General features: G+C 27.5%; 1 protein-coding gene across 2 annotated transcripts; it reads left to right on the top strand.

Annotated features, from left to right (window-relative positions):
• Positions 1–257: 257 nt before the first annotated feature.
• Positions 258–22,919, top strand: LOC101238771 (histone-lysine N-methyltransferase, H3 lysine-79 specific). 2 transcript variants are annotated; one of them, XR_010643281.1, is made up of 9 exons: positions 258–1,142; positions 1,269–1,409; positions 6,566–6,655; positions 6,779–6,910; positions 7,008–7,146; positions 7,555–7,740; positions 19,196–19,289; positions 21,289–21,500; positions 21,597–22,919. XR_010643281.1 is itself a non-coding variant. In XM_065816451.1 (8 exons), exons 1-8 carry the CDS (start codon positions 294–296, stop codon positions 21,434–21,436), a joined length of 1,779 nt encoding a protein of 592 aa, XP_065672523.1. In that variant the 5' UTR covers positions 258–293; the 3' UTR covers positions 21,437–21,562. The 2 variants fall into 2 exon arrangements, 1 of the variants encoding a protein (XP_065672523.1); XM_065816451.1 differs by lacking the exon at positions 21,597–22,919 and having other exon boundaries at positions 21,289–21,562.
• Positions 22,920–23,561: the final 642 nt, after the last annotated feature.

The raw sequence follows: 23,561 nt of genomic DNA, 5'->3' as shown, positions 1-23,561 counted from the left end.
TAAATCTAATGAATTTTTTTCTTATAGCAGATCATAAGTCAACAAACATGTTTAGAGCTTCTGGACACTACAGACTTGGAAAAAGTAGAGATATAAAGCCAGAGTCCTTTTGGGACTCCGCATCCCCGATTTATGTGTTATAAAAAAATAAATTTAATAGTGTTTTTTTAATGTATTTTTATGAAACAATTTGAATAATACCTAACATTTTCTAGCATAATATAAACTGTTAAGCATTTATTTAAATGCTAAAATGGTTTAAAAAAAATTCTGTTTTATTTCAGTTTTTAAAAATGGAAAACTTAAATAATTTTCCTAATGATAGGCATTTGTTTACTGAACATCCAAATGTATCAAATACCTTCAATCCATTACAAATACCTTTTAACCAACTTCATGGGACAAATCGGTTACATTTTGACCAACCACCTGGAATCAATCAAATACCTTTTAGCCTACCTAATGGAAACAATCAAAGATTTTCTAATCAACCAATCGATTTTCCATTATATTCATCTCCAAATTATAATAACATGCCAAATTTTCCCTTTCAGCAGGCCCACTTTCCAATGGTTCCAGAACACTCACCAAATTATCCAGGAATTAAACCATTTTTTAGAAGTGACCCAAGGGTGGGATATATTCAAATGAATAGTTTTCCAAGGGCCCAAAAACCATCGTTTCGAGCTCAGCATTTTCAAAATAACAGTTTACCAAAAACCAATACAAATAATCAACAACAACATTTTAAAGTATTTGGTTCTGAGGAAGGTAATCAACGAAATGTGCATTCTTCACCTGAGCAATGGCATACTATACAGCCATTGCAATTTTCAACTGATCTTAAACAAAGCAATAGCTGTGTTCCTAATATTTTTGTGAATCAAGTGGATATATTTCCATTACCAATCCCAACACATTTAGATCCTATGCCTATTCCATCAAGTTTTATGTCTGTTCCAGGAAATAAACAAAATCTGAATTTTCAAAATCTCCCTCCTAATAACAGTTTCACACTTCACAAAAGTATTGTATCAAAAGATAATCAAAATGATTTTAAAGAAAATATTGTTTCTATGGTTGAAAGCTGGCTCAAAACTAGACAAAATGGTACAAAAAAGGAACAGAAAAAGATTTTAAAGGTATACTATTTTCAATTAATAAAGTTACTTTTTGTTTGATGTTTTATTTTGTTTAATTTAAATAATATTTTGATTTATCATTGTTTTGGCATAACAACTGCTTCAAATTTTTATTTTTAATATTAGATTTTCGAATATAAAGATTTACTAAAAGAATATATAACTTTGATGAACACAATAAGAGATCATAGTAATTCTTTAGCAGAAAACATAACTATGAATGAGTCGCAATGGCAAGTTCATGTTGCAGAAGGAAAAATATACAAGGTAATGGTCAGATTATGAAAACCTTTTTTCACTCTGTATATTAATTTACATGAATGCATAGTTGGTATAAGGAATTTTTGAAAAAGGGTGTTTCACTCATTTTTATATCTCCCTAATCTGAAAATTCCTAGAAGATTAGCACTTTTTTACTATTTATTTCTCATATCTAATAAAAAATTGTCATATTTTGTCCTTGGGTTAGAGTTGCAGTTACCAAAAAGGTAAACTTGGAATATCAGCTAGTAAGCATTCAGTGCAGGACTCGAACTAAGCGAATAGTGGTTGCTTTCCTCACCTTCGCGATTTGTTTTTACTTAAAAAATTTTTTTTGCAATTTTTTTTTTTCTCTGCAAGTTCCTTTTCTTTTCTAATTAGTTTTTTTTATTTGTCCATTCTTCCATTTGGCTATTCCTAAAAGTTTCAAATAAATGTTTTTGTGTGAGTTTTTTTAGTTTTTGAATGTGAGATTTTGAATTTTTAGTAAATTTTAATCCATAAAGTAACGTGGTGCTAAATTTAGCTTTTAGATAAAAGTATTAGATATTTTTGGTCTCTATTAAGTATGGTTAAGGTAAGATTAAGTATATTAAGGTAAGTATTAGATATTTTTGCGCAGAGACTTCCATTCATCATGAAGCGCTTGTAAATTTTTATTACTTAAATCTCTGCGTGGAAGCTAATAACAACCTAATTCTATTTTAAAGTTTTAGTTGAGATTAAAAGTTTGTTTTTAAAATTTAGTGTGATTTACTTTATCGATAAAGTGAGTAGTTTTATTTTTTATGTAAATTTTTTTTTATTTTTTCAAATTTTTTTTGTTTAAAGTAAATCAAAACAACCATTAAGTTAAGTTAATAAACATAACTAATAAATATACTTAAGATGCTCAAACATTACTAAACTTCCAAAGTTTGTGAATTTTTCTATTTATACTTTATGTTATTGACACATAAAAAGCTTTAAATACATAAAAATTTTTTTTTGAAGACTTCTAAACTATTTGAAATGAGAATTTTAGTCTCGAAGTTTTGGAAATTTTTAACATTCTTTTACAATAATTATAAACTAAATTTAATGGAATCTGTAGTGATGTTCAAAATACCAGATTTTCTAAAAATGGAAAATATAGCAACTAAAAAAAAAATAAAAAACTTAACGAAAGTATCAAAATCGCAAAAATGTTCAAATTCAGAATAAAATAAGATAAAAATAATTTAGGTAGAGTTGTAAAAAAAAAAAATAAAGAAAAAAAGGAATTAGAAAAGAGATTTTAGAATCTTAACAAATAATATTTTTAACAATGAAACAATAAAAGAAAGAAAAAACAATTAGTTGATTGAAAAATGAATTATTCAACCTAAACTCTTAAGGACTTTATTCCAACAATGAAGGAAAGACAAATAAGTTATTTGATTGAAAAGTGAATTTCTCAACCCAAATTCTCAAGGGCTTCATATCAAAATTGCTCATTCATTACAAACACTTTTTATGGCTGTTTTTTTAAGGTTGTTTATATGAAAAATAGTGTCAACGCAATTCAAACTAATTTTTAGTGATAAAAAAACACTTCATTAATGTATTTACTTATTTTAAATTTGATCAATAAATGGATACAAATAAGGATCATAGGAGTAAACTAAGAGTAAAAAAAGTGGGAGAAACATTTTAATTGTTAGTTGGAGTATGATTTAAATGATATAATTAGACTATGATGCAGCTTATGTAAAAGATTAGAAAAGCGGATAAATCAAACAAAGTTGTTTTCTATGACTTGGATCAAACCAGGCACAATATCATTTATAGACTGCATTGTTAATTAAAAATAAATAAATCGAATGTTTAAAAAGTTGTAGATTTTACTACCTTCTCACGCTTTTTACTGCTTTTACTTCTTACTGCCTTTTACTGCCTTGACAAAAGCACAGATTCAGCAATATGTGAACAGGAATTAGTTTATAATCTTTATTTAGAAAATGGATGCCCAAAATTAGTCTTTTTTATCTCTTGAAATAGCAGAGAATTCTAATGCAGTTAGGTTGAAAAAATGTTTAATGGATGGTTTTGTAAGAGTTGGCATTATCAATGTTTATAAACATCTGTAAGGTGTACACCTTGATGAAGCAAATTTTAATCTGGGAGTTTATGCCAGTTTAGGTGCATTACTAAAGGAAGGTTTGCCTTGGCTGGAAGTTGTACACTGCTTTAACCATCCACTTAAACTAGCTTTATAAGATGCATTTGAAAGTTTAAGTTCCTTTAAAACTGTTGATGAATTATTATAACAACTATATTATTATAACAACTATAATATTTGTATCCAAAGTCACCAAAGCGCTGCCCAGAACTACAAGGGTTAGCCAAAGCTTGGGGTAATAGTGTTCCTAAACCAACAAAAACTTGTGGAACTAGGTAGATTGATCACAAGTACAAAGCAATGAAAATTTCTTTAGAAGATTATGGTGTGTTTATGACACATTGAATCATTGGCTACAACTGACTCCTAAATAACAAAAAGAGCAGAGTTAAAAGAATTTTTGAAGCAGTGGAAAAATGCTTTGGTCCCTATTAAACTGGCTATATATCTTGGCGTTTTATCTCCCTTAGGCGTTTGAGTTGAATTTTTTAAAGCAATATTCAAATTTTGGTAAAAGTGGTAAGAAGAGTTCAAGAATTTACATGGACAATGGCTAGGTTTTAAATTCTTCTCAAAAATTCCATAGGCAATTTGTTTAGTGACACAAGTGTCAATAAGTAAGTTTGCTTGATGACACTTATGTCAACAGGTAAGTTTAACCACTATAGAAATCTGTATAAAGATTTCTATAGAAGTTATTGATTCAACAAATTTTTATCAAAATGTGTCAAAAACACTTTCTAAATATGCCAAAGTTAATAGCAAGGTTCTTGAGCAGTACAAACTAGTTATTACAAATATTTTCATAAGTATGGAATAGCGTCTCCAAAAATCATCATTGTTTGTGCATTTAGTGGCTTTACTTAATGTTTTTAACTGGTCATTAAATGAGAACAGTGGTACTTATGGCAACAAAGCTATTAGTGAAGTTGCTGATTATTTTTCAGATATTATTAACTGGCTGAAGGTAGAATTAATGTTTTCCTGTATGAATTAGGTAAAAAATGACTTTAAGTTGTCTAGGGCAAAATTGTTTGGAGTCTCAACTTCAGATAAGTGAAGACGATACAGAGATTGACGATTTTGAAGCAGATGCTGCTATGGACAAATGGTATAATAGTAAAGTATGACGTTTGTCTTACTTTATCGTTATTACTAAGAAAAAAACTTTCCAGAAATTCTAACACAACAGTAACAATTTCAGATGTTGAAGATGGAAGGAAATATAATTAAATATTTTTTGAACTTTGTAAAAGTGTCATTTTTTTTTGCTTCTTAAAGTAGAAACATTATATAGAAAACATTAAAAATAGTTAAAGTAGAAACGTTATATAGCAAACATTAAATGAGTGAGCTGAAAATTAAATTATAAATAATTTGAATTGAAAAAAGCAAATTATTCTAATTCTGGTTATAAATTTTTTTTTTTAAAATCTGAAATTCAGATGTACTTAAGTATATAAGACTTATACTTATAAAAAAAAAATTTGTCCTATTAAACCAAATTATTTACTTTCTCTTTATTTTATAGCAAAACAATTGAACCTAAAAAGTTTAATGAAAACATTAACTTAAAAACCCATTGAATGATGAAATTAATTATCCAGAAGCAATATATCTAAGCAGTACATGGAATCTAATAAGTTTACTTGTTTGATTTGATTGGCTTGTTCCGTCTATTGATTGTTTAATGTTTTATGACAATATCCTTCTCATCATCAATTCAATTTAAAATTTTTTGTAGCAGTTTAAATATTGTAATATTTCTTTAAATTTTTGTTTAAGTTTTTACTTTTACTTTTTTAAGTATCATGTTACAGGAATCAAACAAACTTAATATTTTGCACATTACACTATAGCAGCAACTTAAGCTATAAATTATAACAATAGCTTAAGTCATTATAATTCTCTTTTGGAGTATTACCCAATAATTAAATCAAGAACAAAGTTTAAACTAAGTTCAAAAAAGCGATGTATTTTTATAAATTCCATAGAAATCCTCTAATTCCCCAATTTTCCTATGGAAATAATGTAAACTGTCTTTGTAAGCTGAGATGACTATGAATTCTTTGTAAAGTTGGGTTGATTGAAACTTGTTTTAAAAAATATCTATAATAAATGACACCTTATTAAAAATGTAAAAAATAAATGATAGAACCACCACCCACAAATCTTTTTATGTCATAAAACTTGATATAAGTTATATGTGGAGAACCTGAAGTTGAGTTATTCAAAAAAATTGAGCTGTCTATTACAATTAGGCAATCAGCCAAAGCGTAGCAAATCCATTTTCAATATACAAAGTTAACTGAATAAATTTTGTTTAAAAAAAAAATTTGAATATGTTAGTAATGCAATATAGTATATATTTGATTTAAAAATAAATCACATATTAAATAAGAATCAAAATACACTTAAGTTATTAGTCCTATTAAAATATAAGTTCTATTTTTTTATGGTAAAAATATTACATAACAAAGATAAATCAGATTTATGATTCTAATTTGTAAATAAAATTCATTTGTTTTATTTATGCATTTTTCTTGCTTTGACTAATATAATACACATAGCTTAACTATGCTTTTTTCCTACAGAAATTCATTTTTGTTTTTAATTTAGACATTTTTTTTTCTTTGACTATTTGCCTCGAAGAAGTTGGATCTTTACAAAATTAAAAAAACAGTTTTATTTTTTAATTTTGTGAAGATCAAACTTTTTTTTAGATAAATCCAAACATTCAAGCAGTTTCATAGTGAAATAAAGTGAATGTAAATCTCTTGGTTTCACAGGTTTGAAACTCATAATGGTCTTAATTCTCCATGACTTTTACTTAAGTTTTTAAATTTCTGATCATTGAAAATTAATTTTTCTTTTTTTGCCATAGTGGAAACGTTATTTTGATTGATTTTCATTATTGGCATTTTATTTTAATTTTAAATATTTTTAAATATTTCTTCTATTAAAATTATTGTATTTTTGTCAATTTTTGTAAAATTATTTTTGTATATAAAATTTTTTTTAGGAAAAACTCTTACAAATGAAAGACCAATTGTTTGATGAAGCTCAGATCAAGTTTATTTCTGAAAAACTAAAAGCTCGAAAGAAGAAAAGGGTTTGTTGAAATTAAAATTTTAGAAACATTTTTTATTGATCGTTTTGATCTAAATATATTAATTTGATTATTTCCAGGGAAGAGCAAGGCATAGAAAATATAATAATTTGATTTGATTTCTAGGAAAGAGCAAGGCGTAGAAAAAAACAAGAATCAGAAGAGTACTTAGCTAACATTAGTAAAAGGATGAAGTTGCATGAGCAAATTGATGATGCTATTCATAAGAAACAAATGGAAATTCTGAGACAAAAAATGGTTTAAATTGATTGCAAACATGAAGTTTTTTTTTTTAGTTTTTTTTGAAAGAAATTGAATTGATGTTTAAGAAGTTTTCCTTTTTATTTTTTTTTAGGTTGACAATCTGAAAAATGAAGCTGGAGAATCACTAGTAGAAGTTAAGAGAAAACAATATGAAACCGATGAAAGAATCGCAGTGTTTCAACTACTTAAAGACCTCAGAGATTTAAGGAAAGAAACCTCAATTTACAAGGGTAATAACTTTGTAAATTTCAATATATATGGGTATTTTTATATTTTCTATTCCCAGCAAAAATGGATTTAGATATTTTGCATTGTTAAGAAAATTTGAAAACAAGTTTTATTAAACATTTGTAAAATATATTTAATTGACTAATGCGCAAAATCAACGCTTTACACCACAGGTTAATTTAAAGGTTATATAGAAATCTAGTGCTATAGTTCCAAGTTTTAAACCTTCCAAGTTTTTGATAAAAATTAATATTAAAAAAAATCAATAATAATATTGATAAAAATCAATAGTATTATTTAAAAAAAATCAAGATGTTGTGTATTTTGTGTCAGGTGAGAATATGTATTATTTAAATACATGATATTAAAAAAAAATCTTTTTGTATTTTTGAAATTCTGTTTTCTCATAGGGATCTTACCTACTGAAAATGAAAATATATCATTTGATGGAACTGTAAGTAAGGCGATTGAACTATTAAAGAAACAAAGAAAAATATATGAGGATGAAGAAAAGGCATTAAGAGTTTTGCGCGAAGAAGAAACTGAGGAGTTCAATCGTTTAGAAAATGAAAAGCAGAAGAAAAGGAAGCAAAACAGTAATTTAATTTTAACTAAAAATCTCTACTTATAACTGTTAAATTTACCAGGCGTACAGGTATGAATTGACATATGTCTCAACAAGCATTCAATGCGACTCTGTAGCACTTTTCTTCAAATGAAAACAAAATATTTATGCTTTCCGCAAATCATCACTTTCTGGTAAAAAAAAATTAGGCATTTTTAATGTGATAAAAAATATGTTTGTTCAATGAATGGATGCATATTAAATGTGTTTAAATGCATGACAGATGTTATACCAACAAAAAAAAATAAAGATAATAATGCTTATTCACAACAAATGTTTCTTATTGACACATTTGTATCTTGCTCACTTCATACTGGTACACTTGGTAATTGCACTTATAACAAAAATGCAACTAATTTTTGTAATAAAAAAGAAATGCAAATACAATATTATAAATTTTCTCATTGACTCAATTGGATCTGTTTAACAATTAATATTGTATGTTTAACCTGCAGCTTAATTACACATTTGCAACAATCCTCTGCATAAATTATATATAATACTTTAAATATGTTTTCAATATGTTTAATGTGATCTTTAGCTATTTCAACAATCATTTAAGGAGATGTTCCAGTTTTTTTATATAATTCCTCCAATTTCAACACTTTGTAGTTAACATTTTAACTGCTGATATAATTATAGCTGAGGTTTTTTTGTCTTAATTTTTTTAGACATAGCTGAGATTCACTTTTTCTGTGGACACTTTTTATGTCTTAATTTTTTAACTAGTAAAAGTTTAACTGAAGTAACTCCAGTTAGAATGTGTTTAATTATATCATACACCCAGATCAAGGGTGCCACAAGTCAAAAAGTGTCAAACTGAGAAAATCAGGGTTGAAGTTTTAAGTTTTTAATATTTTTTCCAACTAAGAGTGCCATTTGTATGTGTCATTTTGTAAACGTTCGCTTTAGATTTGTGGTATTTTGTCACCATGTACAACACATAACATACTATCAAATGTCATTCATAACTCAATATCCATAATTTTTGACTTGTGCACCCTTGATCTGGGTGTACGATATATTATAATTTATTATAATATTTTACTTTAATATTATAATAAGTTATAATGTTTTACTTTAATATTATAATTTATCATAATATTTTATTTTAATGTTATACTTTATTATAGTATTTTACTTTAATATTATAAGTTCCAGAATAGTAAACTAGTGGTAGAACACTTGGCTCACAGTCAAGTATTTTTATGGTTCACATCCACCCTACGCTTTTAGTAGTACCATGCACAACCTGTTTCTCTGCACAGTCTTGTTTAACAAGGTTTTTGTTTTGAAGTTTAGTGTTAGGATTTAGTGTTTAATATTCACCTTAAGTTTCTGATTTGTCATAAGTTAAATAGTTTGTAAGCAGGTCCTCCGAAGGTTAATAGAAAACAGTTCTATGTGATTGTGCATCCTTTATGTTATCGACAAGTAAATAATTTTCAAATATGTTGACATTTTCAATAAAATTATAATTTTTTAAACTAGATATATTAACATATGCCTCATTATTTTCCTTGTCACCAAATGTTATAACTATAATTAAAAGTTAATTGCTATATACAAAATAGGAAACACAGCTACAATACCATAAATTCCATTAATTTTTTACTGTCATAAAAATTGTAAAAGTTTTATATAGCATAGTGATATGATTAGCATAGGAATGTTTTCATAGCATAATGACCTGAGTAGCATGGGGATGTTTTAGATAGCGTAGTCATTCTATTATTTATATAAAATATAAAGTTGATAAATTAGAAATTCATTTCACTAAATAGATTTTGAGTAATATTTTTTCAAACAAAAATATTTATTTGGGTTTGATTTAATACAACTTATAGAAAGCTAAATATATATATATTTTTAATTAAAAATACATATTTAAAATATAAATTTTTTGTGTAAAAAATTATGCTTAAGTTGTAAGGACTAACAAAGGTGACCTTTTTACACCCAAATTTAACTGTAAAATGAATTTAAGCCATATGTTTACCCGAAATTTAACTAAAAGATAAATTTGGACTTTATTACCAAATTTAAGTAAAGTCTGAGTTTGAACTTAAAAACTTCAAGTCAATTTTTTTAACTTTAAGATGATTTTGAACTTTATTATTGAATTAAACTAATTTGTCATGCATTTTATTGGACAATATACACATAATTTAAACATTATTTATGTTTACAATATTATCAATCAAAAATTTTAATGAATTAATTAAAATTTTAAAACTTAAAAAAAAAGAACATCGCATGGGCGTCTTTTTTGCAAACAAAAATGTTTTACATAACATTCTTTCTTATCACTTTCAAAGCTCTTATCACTTTTAAAATAGAGAGATAAAAAAATGAACGGTATTTAAAAAGATTACAATTCTATTACTTATAACACAAGTCAACAAAAAAATTTTTTTTTTCTGGTGCCGAGCAAACAATTTGTTTTTTGTATAGCATTTCTCATTTTGATTTCAAATATGCAACTCTTTTTTTACCATCAGGTCAAGTTGTAAAGATATTTAGGTTCAAATCCTAAGTATTTAGGGTAAAGTCCCTAATATTGTCGAAAAAAAAGTTATTCAAAAGTATGTCAACCTGGGTCTCAAAAGAAGCGTATTTTCAGAGAGATTTTAAAAATGTTATTCATTTGTAATAAAAAAAAGTATTTTGTGTAATTTTGGTGAATAACATTCTGTTGACTTTTTTTAAGAGTCTTTAGCATTTTTTCACATAATTTTTTTGTCAATAAATTTTAAGGAAAATTATTTATGTTTTCTAAAATCTCTATGAAAATACGCTTCTTTTGAGACCCAGGTTGACATACTTTTGAATAACTTTTTTTTCGACAATATTAGGGACTTTACCCTAAATACTTAAGATTTGAACCTAAATATCTTTACAACTTGACCTGATGGTAAAAAAAGAGTTACATATTTGAAATCAAAATGAGAAATGCTATACAAAAAACAAATTGTTTGCTCGGCACCAGAAAAATTTTTTTTTTTTGTTGACCTGTGTAATCAATACAAAATGGCTCAAAAACATTTTTGTTATGTTAGCTCAAAACAATAAACTCTACAAGCAATATGTTATAATTGAAAAGCTAAAAAATAGCAAATCAAAAAACTTTTAGAATGCTTTTAAAAATATAAAAAAAATACATATTTATTCAAAATAAACAATAAAAAGGAAAATAAAGCCATCACCAAAGAATTTGTAAATTTTTTTTGAAAAGTTTTTTAAACACTAAATAATCAAAAGTAATATAACTCAATCAGGGTTCATGGTACTCAGGGAAAACCTGGAAAACCAGGGAAAAGTTTTTAAATTCTGAAAATCAGGGAATACCTGGAAAAGTCAGGGAACTTTTTTTTGAAAATCTTTAAAATCAGGGAAAACTCAGGTAATGTTTTTTAGTTTTATATATAGCTTGAAGTTATTTTGCAATATACAAATTTCAATAAAAGTAAAAAGTTTTTATTTTTATTGAAAGTTGCTCACTGCAGTGGTTTTATAACTTTTATAAAATATGTTTAGATAAATATTTCATTAAATATAATAATATAAGAAATGACTTCAGAAAAGACCTATTTTCAAGAAGATTGATTACAACATTATATTTGTAAAGAAGCTTTTTAGGTAAAAAGCATCAATCTGCTGCAAAGCCTTTTAGCTGTTACTTCGTTAATGGAAAAGAGTTGCGAGCTGAGCCACCAAAAACAAACAACTACTGATTCCTCAATTAAATCATCTTTATCAACTAATGATGAGATCATACGAGCACTGAAATCTACATAATAATTCAACTACTCTAATAATTCATGTGCAAATTTAAACAACTCTTTTGAAAAGTTGTTTCCTGACAGCAAGGTAGCAGAAAATACACCCTGAGTTCCTCAAAAGTATCATACATTGTTACTCATGGACTAGTGCCATACTTGAATCTAATAACTTACTTTCTGACCATCAATATGGGTTTCGATCTACTCGTTCTACAGCTGATTTGCTAACAGTAATAACCAATAATTTTTATTGTGCATTAGATAAAGGTGGAGAGGTTAAGGCTTTCGCTCTTGACATTTCAAAAGCTTTTGATAAAGTTTGGCATGATGGTCTTCTCCATAAGCTTTCTTCTTATTGTGTATCTGGCAACATCTTTAAGATCATTAAATCTTTTCTTTCCAATCGTAGTATAAAAGTTGTCCTCGATGGACAGCACTCTTCTCCTTATTCTGTAACTTCAGGGGTTCCTCAAGGTTCCATCCTTGACCATATTCTCTTTTTAAGTTACATTAACCATCTTCCAGATATTCTCACATTTAAGGTGGTATTGTTTGCTGATGATACTACTATTTATTTTTATCGTGATAAGAAGCCAACACTCTCTGATTGCTTGGAAGGGGCATTTGAGCTTGAAAAGGATCTCACTTCTGCTACAGCATGATGCTCACAGTGGCTGGTGAACTTTAATACAGATAAAACTCAATTTTGTTCAGTCAATCGTTATCGCAATAATTTAGATTTTCCCATATTTATAAACGGTAATGTACTCCATGAGTCATCCACTCTTCATCTTCTAGGTTGCATCTCTCATCGAGCTTGACACTTTCTTACTACAGGTTCTATTCTCTATCTCTATAAGTCTCAAATCCGGCCTTGTATGGTATACTGTTGCCATATCTGGGGCGAATCTTCTAATGATGCTCTTTCTCTTTTAGACAAGGTGCAAAAATGCATTGTAAACATAGTTGGACCTGCTCTTGCAGCCAACCTCCAACCATTATCACATTGTCGTAATTTTGCTTCTCTTTCTCTTTTCTACAAATACTATAATAAGCACTGCTCTAAAGAGCTAGGGTCTCTTGTGCCATCTACTTAAATTCATTCTCGTGTTATTCATCATTCAATTAAGTCTCGTCCTTTTTCTGTGACTGTTCCTAAGTGTTCCAAAAACACTTATTCGTCTAGTTTCTTTCCTCAAAAATCAGTTCTTTGGAATTCGTTTCCTTTATCTTGCTTTCCTGATTCATATAATCTGCAATCCTTTAAGTCGTCTGTCAATAACTATCTTGCTCAACAATCTTCATCTTTTCTCTTCCAGTAACTTCCAACTTTACACTAGTGGCTATTGAAATAAAGCCAGCAGCAAATTTTTGGAAAATACACAGTTTACTCTAGCCACAAGGTCTAGCAGGCATATTATCAAATGCAATTTTAACCTTACAATACACTGAATAAAGTTCTAGCTCAAACGATGAATAAAAGTCAGTAATTCACAGGATATGCTTTATTTTTAAGCACAGCATTAATGCGATCAGGCATGCTATGAACGAGTGTTCTACAGTATTCTGGTGTTATTTCTGTCGTCCACACACGCTTCAAAACCTCTTTCAGGTCTTTTTCTGATGTAGGACGATGTGCAGCAACTTTCCTTTTCATAATTTGCCAACAATTTTTAATCACATTTAGAATCAGGTGAATTTGATGGCCGATTGGAAAGAAGTTAAATGTTGTTGTCTGAAAACCACTTTTGGACAATCTTTGCAAGTCCAAGTACATTTTGGCATTGACCTTTTCCCCTTTATCGAAGATGTGCAGTCCACACTGATCACTTGCTGTGATGCCACCCTAGATCATGACGCTTGGTGGATGTTTGACAGTTTTGATGGTGTATTTGGGATTGAATCGCTGAGAGGCAGGACGTCTGACATAATTATAACCAGGGCCTCGTAGCTGCTGAAAGGTACTTTCATCTGTGAACATGACTCTCTCCCACCACTCCCTTGACTTGTCTTTCATCGCACGGCAAAACTTCAATCGCTGGAGGAGTTGTTGTTTCGTGATTAGAGGTTTCTTCGCTGGTCTGCGAGCTACAAGACCAAAGTCATTTGACAGACGTCTCCTAACAGTCCTAGCACTCACTTGAATACCCCTGTCACTAGCTAGGCTTGCAACGCGTGCAGAAGAAGTATGCGGACTAGACACAACAATGCTCTTCAAATAACGATCATCACGATGATTTGTTTTTCGTACTCCCTTGCAGTTGGAATGTCGTGAAACACCTCCAGATCTTAAAACATTCTCAACGGCACCTCTAGAAATCTTCAGTTTCTTTGCAATATCACGCTGAGAATAACGCTCAGCATTCAATGTTACAATTTGCCCCTCGACAAAATCATTAATATCTGGCTTTTTCCCCATTATCACACTAAAATAAGCAATAACAACATTATAGTTTTTCAGCTAGAAATCATGAAATTTAATTAAATACTAAGCCAAACACGTGTATAATATGCATAACATAAATAATAATGAAGTCATATATAAACAAACCGAACGGCATGACGTTGTTCTTACTTTTTTATACATATTTCATTTTACAGCAAAATCATCAAGTGGCTTTAATTCAATGGCCCCTAGTGTAATTAGTGGTTGCTTGCAGCCTTGTTGAAAGTGAAGATGTTTAAAAAAAACTTAAAGACACTTTTAAAAAAAGAAATCACAAAATCAGATTGTTACATCGTATCTTTTGATGAAAGTTTAAATGACATAACTCAAACATGTCAGGTGAACCCAAACGTTTGATATTCGGATTTCAAAAACAAAGTTAATGTAAGATATTGGACATCAGCTTTTTTCGGTCATTCTACAGCTTCTGACCTTCTTCCTCATTTTAACAAAAACTTATCAAGATTTGATTCAAGTAAAATGTTTCAAGTTTCCATAGATGGACCCTCTACAAATTGAAAATTTCTAGATGATCTAAATAAACATAGAAAGAACAATGAGATGTCACAGCTAATAAATATTGGAAGTTGCTTCTTGCATATAATTCATGGTGCCTTTAAAACAGCTATCAAATCAACCACATGGAATATTATTAAAACTCTAAAAGGAGGTTGGCAAATTCTTCATGGAATATTAATGAAACTCTAAAAAGGTGTTGGCAAATTCTTCATAACAGCCTGGCTAAGCGTCAAGATTATGAAGCAGTCATGAATGCAACAAAATACCCTCTTTTCTTTTGTGCAACAAGATGGGTTGAAAACAAATCTGTTACAGATTGTGGCATTGAAATCAGGCCTAATATATGCAAGTTAACTGAGTTTTGGGAAAAATTATCATCTTCAAAGCAACCTAAATCAAAAAGCTTTTTAATTGTCAAAAAAGCTGTTAAAGACAAATTTATTCTTTTAAATTTTTAGGTTTTCATCTTTCTTGCCAGCATATTAGAGCCACATTTATTTGCATACCAAACTGACAAGCAAATGATTCCATCCATGTATACTTAGGAAGACTGTTGCAGACCATACTGAGCTTTTTTGTGAAACACAAAGTTATTGATAATTGGTCTATACCAGAAGTTGATTTTTATTAAAAAAATTATCTACTTGAGGGAAATCAAATCAAACTAAGATTTGCAGCTGAAACAAAATTAGCTTCTTTACAAAAGAAAGATATAATAACAATTACTGATATTCAAAGTTTCCAAAAAGATTGCATTAACATGTATTTATGATTAATTGAAAAGTTTATGGAGCAAACTCCATTAGGGTCTATCATTATATGCAATTCTCAGGTTTTGAACCCTAATGCATTGATAACAATGACTCCAGAAAACGTTGAGAAGGAGTACAAATCTTCATTGACCCACTTGATTAGCTTAAAGTATCTTTCACCAGTCTTTTCTGAAAAAGCTGTAAATCAATTTACACATTTCTTTAGAGAATCAAGATTTTATCAAAACAGTTATCATGAATTCAACAGAGATAGTTATAGTTTAGATGACTTCTATTTTGTGAAAGTGTAACCTAGATAAATATAACAAGTTGACATCAACTGTCAAAATAATTTTGACACTGAGTCATGGACAAGCTTCAGTTGAGAGAGATTTTAGTATAAATGCTGCAGTACTCGAATAAAATTTGAATGAAAAATCAATAACTGCAAGACAATTAGCTAAAGATTTCATGCTATCAAATAATATTCAGCCACTTTATATTGAAATTACAAACAAAATGAAAATCAATGTAAAATCAGCCCATGAAAGTTAAAAAATGTACCTAAGTTCAATATCAGGCACTAATAGAAAAGAAGAAACTGGCAAGGAAAGTTGTTAGCAATGAAATATAGGATATGGAAACACAACAAGATCAACTGAAGAAAACCTGTGAAATGTTGCAACTTGATTTTGTAAAATTTGTTGAGGAAGCCGAGGAGAAGTAAGATCTAGGGTTAATTTTTAAAGCTAATGCTATGAAATAAAAAGCAAATCAGAAAAACAAAGAAATTAAGAAACAAGAGCTAGCACTTGGTATCTTAGATCAAAAGAAAAAGTTACTAAAATAACTTTATATTTAATAGATCTCATTTAAAATTTATATTTTGTTAAAGCACATTACTTTTTTCAAAATATTTAAAAAAATAATAATAATTTTATGTTTCTAATAGTAGAATAAAGAAAGGAATAGGGTTTAATTATCAATAAATTGCAAAAAAAGATTATATGGTAGATTAATGAAACAGATTTCCTCCTTAAAGGTAAAAGACAGTTAGAAAATTGTACAATATCCTTTGCTGTTAATCAAATAAATTTACATAGTGAGCTTAAACACTTTCATGGGACACAGAACACTCTTCTTTTGCCTCACTTGATTGGGTAAACATTACAGAAAAAATAACAATTTTCTGGTCAGCGATCCAGACTCTTATTCATTTTGGAATCTAATTTGCTCATTCAAGATCCATTACTTGTTTATATCAAACCTCGGCAGTACCCATATAAACTTACGGTTTGGAGCTTTACAGAAACAATGATGTGATCGTGCAAAAACTAGACTAAATCGAAATAAGTGCATTAAAATTGCTTTTTAACATTTTGAAACATTGCAAAAACTATTTGCACTCTTTATTTAAAATCCAAGACATCAAAATGCAAAATGCTTTCACCAAAATAAGTTGAACTTATTTGTCTTTCAACAAAAAATCAGCATATGACATTTTGAATCTTAACTGAACAATCCTACCGTAAAATACTCTTTTGTAGATGTCCATCAGGTGATGATGTTCAGCAGGTGATGATGTCCAGCAGGTGTGCCGTAGTAATGATATAAGTTTTGAAATCTTTAAAAACAACAAAAAGAGAATCCTCTCTTGTTTTCTGTGATAATATCCCAAAAGATGTTGAGAGAACTTTGAAACACTCAATAGAATAATGCTATTTATAATTTTCAAGCAAATTCTTAAAGAGAACAAAATAATCTCTTTTTCTTCTTTTTTTTTTCTATATTTCTTTGATATATATATATATATATATATATATATATATATATATATATATATATATATATATATATATATATATATATATATATTAGACTGCTTCATTTTGAGGTCTTGAAAAAATTTAAAGTACCATGGAGTCTTATCTCCTGCAAAGACCCATATTTTACTAGTACAATATTGTTATTTGAATTTGGACCACTTTTAGGAGTAGCTCAAATGCCTTGAAAGTCATATTTTAAACTTTAAACCTTTTTTTAGCCCATTTTTGGCATGTTTGAGCAAGTTGTACATTTCAAAAAAATTAATTTTTTTTATTTTCCAGAGTTTCTTCTTAGTTAGAAGAAACAAATAAAAATGCATGGCAATTTTATTTATAGGAAATATATGTAAATCTGTATACAAAATTACAAATGTATGCAATTTTTTCCAATTATAGTGATAACTTTTCAGACATTTTTCAAGTTTTTTGAAAGAAGTACCACATGTCTCCTAAAATATCAAGCAAATTCATACAACAAACTTCTTATTAAATCATTATTTTGAAAATTTTTTTTGTTATATTTATTCATTGTTTTTTTGTTTATCTTGGTGGTCTTGCTTTTTCATTCATACTTGCTTTTAAAATTCAGGAGTGTTAACTATTTTATGCTTTGCGTAGTTTGAAAATTTTAACATATTTGAAACAATTCTTCTTAGTAAGACAAACAAATGAAATAATTAAATCATTGAGTTACTGTAGAAATTAAATTAACCAGATAGAAATCAACTAAAAAGTTTAAAAATACTTTATGAAGAGGAAGCGGAACTGCTTAAAAATGATAAAACATTTATTTTTGTAAACAAATAATAATAGTTTAAAAGATTTACGGCTTTGCAGATGAGGCTCCATGAATGAGCCATAGTATTAAAATAATAGTTTGTTTGATGATATATACTTAAACCAATTCATGCTAGAAATCTCAAAACTTAACAAATTGAAAATAATACAATTTGTAAAACATTTCAACAGAACTACTTTAGAACTTTATTTTGCTTAGTCAGCGTATTTTTTGAACCAATAGAATTAGTTTGTTTGTAAATTTGGCGGGTTTTTATTTTTCACTTTCTATTCTTCTACACCAAGATGTTTTGAGAACATTCAAGATTATGTTTGTTTCCATGTATGTTCATAAAACATAAATTTAAATGTTCTCAAAAAAAAGCCTGGCCAATTTTTTGCAACTAAGTATTATTTCCGTGGTCAGTATTCGAGAGTGATCGCTCCCGCTTACCGACCAAGCCTGATTTTTATTTGGTTCTTCTAAATAAAAAGAAACTCTAAAAATTTTTTTTATGTTTTACAACTTACTTAAATGTGCCAAAACTGAGTTAAAAAAGAGGTTTAAAAGCCAATAATGACTTTGAGGCACTTTAGCAACCCCTAAAAGTGGTTCAAATTCAAAATAATAAACATTCTGCTAATAAAATATGGGTTTGCGCTGACCTTAAAATGAAGCAGAAACCTTAAAATGAATCTATATATATATATATATATATATATATATATATATATATATATATATATATATATATATATATATATATATATATATATATATATATATATATATATATATATATATATATATATATATATATATATATTTTTGTACTTACGTTGTAAAACTATTTACAGTAGGTAATTAAGAAAATAGTTATATATAAATTACTATTTTATACATTCCTCTTCTAAAAACAATAAAAGCATATTATAATCTTTATTAATAAATAAGTATATTTCAAAATATGGCAAAAAACAATAGAAACAAATATTTACACTTGTAAATAAAAGAACTATCTAACTAAAAAGTTGATTTAATGTTGTTTATTGTAATAATTTTTGTTTGGTAGCTACAGCTGCTGCTTATTTTTTATTTTACCGTTTTATGTACAGTTTTTTAGAGTTGCTAAATTGTATTTTGACTATGGTATAATTTTAGTAGTAATTTTATCATAATAATAATTATTAGTATTAATTATTTAATTAATTATTATTTATTTAATTATTATATTAATTAATATTTAATTAATGTTTTATATGCATATGACATCTGAATTATAGTTAAAATTGTTTATAAAATTCAAACAAAACTTGTATATAGGGCGTATGGATTTGTACACCTTTGATCCAATGATACCTTTTCGTATGTATTGGTTGCAAGCAGAGGAAAGTTTAGCTGCATTGATTCATATAAGGTATTTAAATTGTTATTATTTTTTTTGAAAGCAACGAGAAGGAATAAAAGCTATTTATAGTTTAAATATTTGAAATAAGTTTATTTTTTCTATTAAAGTGATATCCTGGCATTATTTTTATTTATATATATATAACAAAATTTTATAATTAAATTAATTTAATTATAAAATAATAATAATAAATTAAATTTATATCCTAATATTTTGAAGCTAAAATGATTTTTTATTATTGTTTGATATCATTGTTTTTCAACAGCTACTCGCAAAAAAAAAACAAAGAAATTAGGAAAAATCAATTTTAAAATTAATAATTATTAGATAAATTATTAAAAACCACTAGCACAATAATCTTTTGCAGTTTCTTCATCTAGTTTTTGTTCAAAATAGTTTTTTCTAACAGATCTTAATTTTTTTCTGTTTTTTTTTTGTTCATTTTTTTTAATTGTATGGAGTTTTTTTTACTTGCACTAATTTCGAAGTAACTACCAGGTTTAATATGAAAAACATCAAATACAGAAGATAACTCAGCAAAACTATCATTATTAGTAATGGTTGCAGAGTAGCCATTTCAATAACAGCTTTAGAGGTGAATACAGTTTTAGGGGAATGGTTTCAAATTAATTGATTAAAAGCTTTATTTCCATTTTGAGTCATGCCATGCAAACATTTTTTAGGCATATCAGTATTTGCTAGATCTTGAAATACTGGCTTGATCTTTTCCATAATGGCAACTGGTAAATTCACTTTTTTCTTGTATGTAACTTGACAAGTTGCTTTATCAGATTGCCATTTCTGGTAATGTCCAATACATTCTAGTTTTATTGGAACAAGGTCATCACCATAAGGTTTGTGTGCAATAACTGTGCTAAATGAGATAGTGTCTCCATCACCAAGATATTTTGAATACCGAATGTTATATTTATTTACTGAAGAATGAAATATTTCCATGGCACCAGCTGATTTAGTATGATTTACTTGGCAGGAATAATTAACTTTCCACTGCTCATATTTAAGTTCCCTTTTTTCCTTACCAAACTTGTCAACCTTTACAAAACTTAGATAATATAACAGTATCTAATACCTTGTTATTGCTGTGAGACGTTGCCACCACTACACTGCATCTCTCCCTCTGCCAATCTCCCTAAAAGCCATAACACTGCAAACATTAATTTCACTAGTATTAATTTATTATTATTAATTTCACCAGGTTTGTTGTTTTTGATAACAGTAGAAGAAAAAAACTTATCTTTGAAAGCACAACCTCAAGAAATTTGAAAAAACAAAGAAAACCCCAAATGTCTTGAATAATTATAATACATAGAAAGTTTTATACCACATATATTACAAGTAGCATGCTTTTCAAAACATTTTTTCATTTGTTTAAAATGCATAAAAAATATGAGTTTATCATTATCAAATAAAGTTTTTTCAAGATCATTTCTCATTTCTCCTACTTGTAGAACACATTCCTTTGTTTGGAACAATCAATAGTGATTTGAAACTGGAGTCCTTTTTGGAACTTCTTGTTCCTGATTTTAGATCATTTAAATACAATACTAAGTTTAATTTTTCTATTTACAAAGCAGAAAGTGTTTGTTTACACATATTTTTTTTTTCAATTTATATTATATTTCAAAGTTCTATTTTATTTTTTATTTCTTTTATGGTTTTTTTTGTTTTCAACTCTAACCCTTTCCTTAGGCATATACACTTCCTACATGTTCTTTCTATTTATGACAGTTGATATGTGCACATTCATTCTGTTGTAAAAATATTAATTGTATATCATTCACATGGTAAAATGGCAAGGGAAAATACCATTATAAATTTTATTATGTTATTATTTATGCTTTGTTGTTTTTAAATTTTTAACATATTTCATTTATAAATTAAAAACACTTAGTTTAATTGTTATTTTATAACTGAATATATAATAAAATTTTTTAAAAGAAATATGTTTGATGTTTTTGTGTTTATCTGATTTTTTTTTAACCTCTAGAAGTTTATGGGATTTTTATTTGGCTCCATCAGACTCTCTGAAAAGTAGTCGTATTCCAGAAGGTTTTATTAATGCAGCTCCTCCTAGCAGTAGTGAATGGAGGAAGTATTTGATCAAAACAAAGTCGATTAAATCTACTTACAAGTAAAGTGAAAGTCAAACATGTTATTAATATCTAAATGATTGCTCACACACTCTTTTAACTATGGGGTGTATCTTTTTTAAAGTCTTTTAGCATGTAAATAGTTATATTATATTTTATCATTCAAACAAATGACTTATTATTACATCCTTTATAAAGTTTAAAGATATAATTTATTAAAAAGAGAAGTTTTGTTTGAAAAATGTTTTACTATCAGCTTCAATTAAGTTTTTACAAAAAGCAAGAAAAATATCCTTTTCTCTGTATCCTTTTCTCTTTTTAATTTAAAAAAAAGTATTTTTGCTTTGCACGAAAAAGTTCATTATGTCATCATACCAGCTAATTTATTTTGAATTATTCTGTAAATGTTGCCATTAATTCAATCTGTATGACATTTAATGTTCTTTTTGACCCCACAATGAAAATTCTCTTTTTAATGTGATTAAAAAAAATGTTTACAAAAAAGTACATGATTTCATCTTTCAACCTAATTTTTTTGAATTATTCAGTAGAGCTGTCATTTAATCAGTTTGATTGACATTCAATGTTCTTTTTGAAAAAACTTTCATAAAAAAACAATTAAATTTTGTGGAGATTTTCAACACCAAATCCTGGGAAGGTACACAAGATGTGTAAGCGCATTATAAAAAAGTTCATCACCTTGAACTTGCTTTTAAAGTCAAAAAGTTCTGTAGAATTTTGGATGAAAAAAACTAACTGATAACTAAAATAAAAAGTTTTAATATTTGTTTTGATTTAATTTAATGTCAAGCCTAACATTAAAAAAAAATCATATACTATTTGATTCTTTACAATTTTTGAAATGTAGAGAGAAGTTTATAATTAAAGATAAAAAATGCAGAACTTATAAATATAAAATCCTAATTTTTGATATAACTGTAATAAGCAAATTAAAAAAATTTCAAAATTAGAAAGCAAACTCTAATATAAAATTATTATTTTTTGACTTAATATTTTATTAAGCAAACTTTAAATGCATTTTTATAATGAAAAAAATGTGTGGAAAATGTGTGGTCTCCTCTAGATTATTTAGTGCAGTCAACTCTAAGAAAATGCAATCTAGTCAGTCACCTCTTTAATAAAGTGAGATTAAATATGACAGTAAGACCCAAATTGAAAATTTAAGAAATCAGTAAAAATTTGGAAAAGTCAGAGAAGTTTTTCTGAAAATCGTCAAAATCAGGGAATGCTCAGGGAATATTTTCAAAATAATTTCATGCTGAATATTAGTTTTATATTTAGGTTTAATCCAAATTTTCAATCTTTATTATTATTAAAAGTTGATATCATTTCACATAATGAAATAAGACTTGTAACTTGACTTTGACTAATGTAACTTGTAACTTGACTAATGCCAATGACTAAGAACTTGACTATAACTTAAACTCAATAACTTGTGGTTGTACCTTGGCTTGAAGCTCAAGGTAAGGTACAACCTCGTATTCAAGCTCTAAAATAGTTTAAAAAATGAAATTTAGTAAACATCTGCTACAGTATAAAGGTAAGATTGTTTACATCCATTTAGCATATTGCATTTTGGCATTAGCAGGAAATTAAAGCAAAAAGTTTTAAAGCGAAAAGATGTAAAAAATATTTTTCACACAGTCTGGTTTTCATCTTCATTTGGACTTTGATATCTGACAGCCCTTTTAAATTTGGTCTTTTGCAAATGTAAACTTACTTAAAAAAAAGTATTTTTATTTATATATAATGTATTTGAAAAATAAGTTTTCAATAAATTTTAAATATAAAATGGGAGTTAGTTGATTGCAAATACATTATGAGTTGTTTACGTATTGAATCAGGGGTTAGGGACTTAAGACTTGACTCAAGTATTAAATTGAGCTGGCTTCGCTTGACTTGGGACTTGGCTTTGACTTGAGTGAAAAGACTTGACAAAGGCTTGTGATTTGTAAAACAATGACTTTGTCACGGTTCTGGTTGCAAAAGTATTACATTATACTCAGGGAAAATTGATTCTTTAAATTACCCTGAACCCTTAGTTGATATCTATTATAAAACATTCCGAAGTTATAAAATATGTTTGTATCTCAGTTATGTTAGCAATGATGTAATACCTGATGATCCAGCAATGGAGAAACTTAAAGTA

This window comes from Hydra vulgaris, chromosome 13 (genome assembly GCF_038396675.1).
Source record: "Hydra vulgaris chromosome 13, alternate assembly HydraT2T_AEP".
Taxonomy (NCBI): domain Eukaryota; kingdom Metazoa; phylum Cnidaria; class Hydrozoa; order Anthoathecata; family Hydridae; genus Hydra; species Hydra vulgaris.
This window is presented reverse-complemented; position numbering and strand designations above follow the sequence as displayed.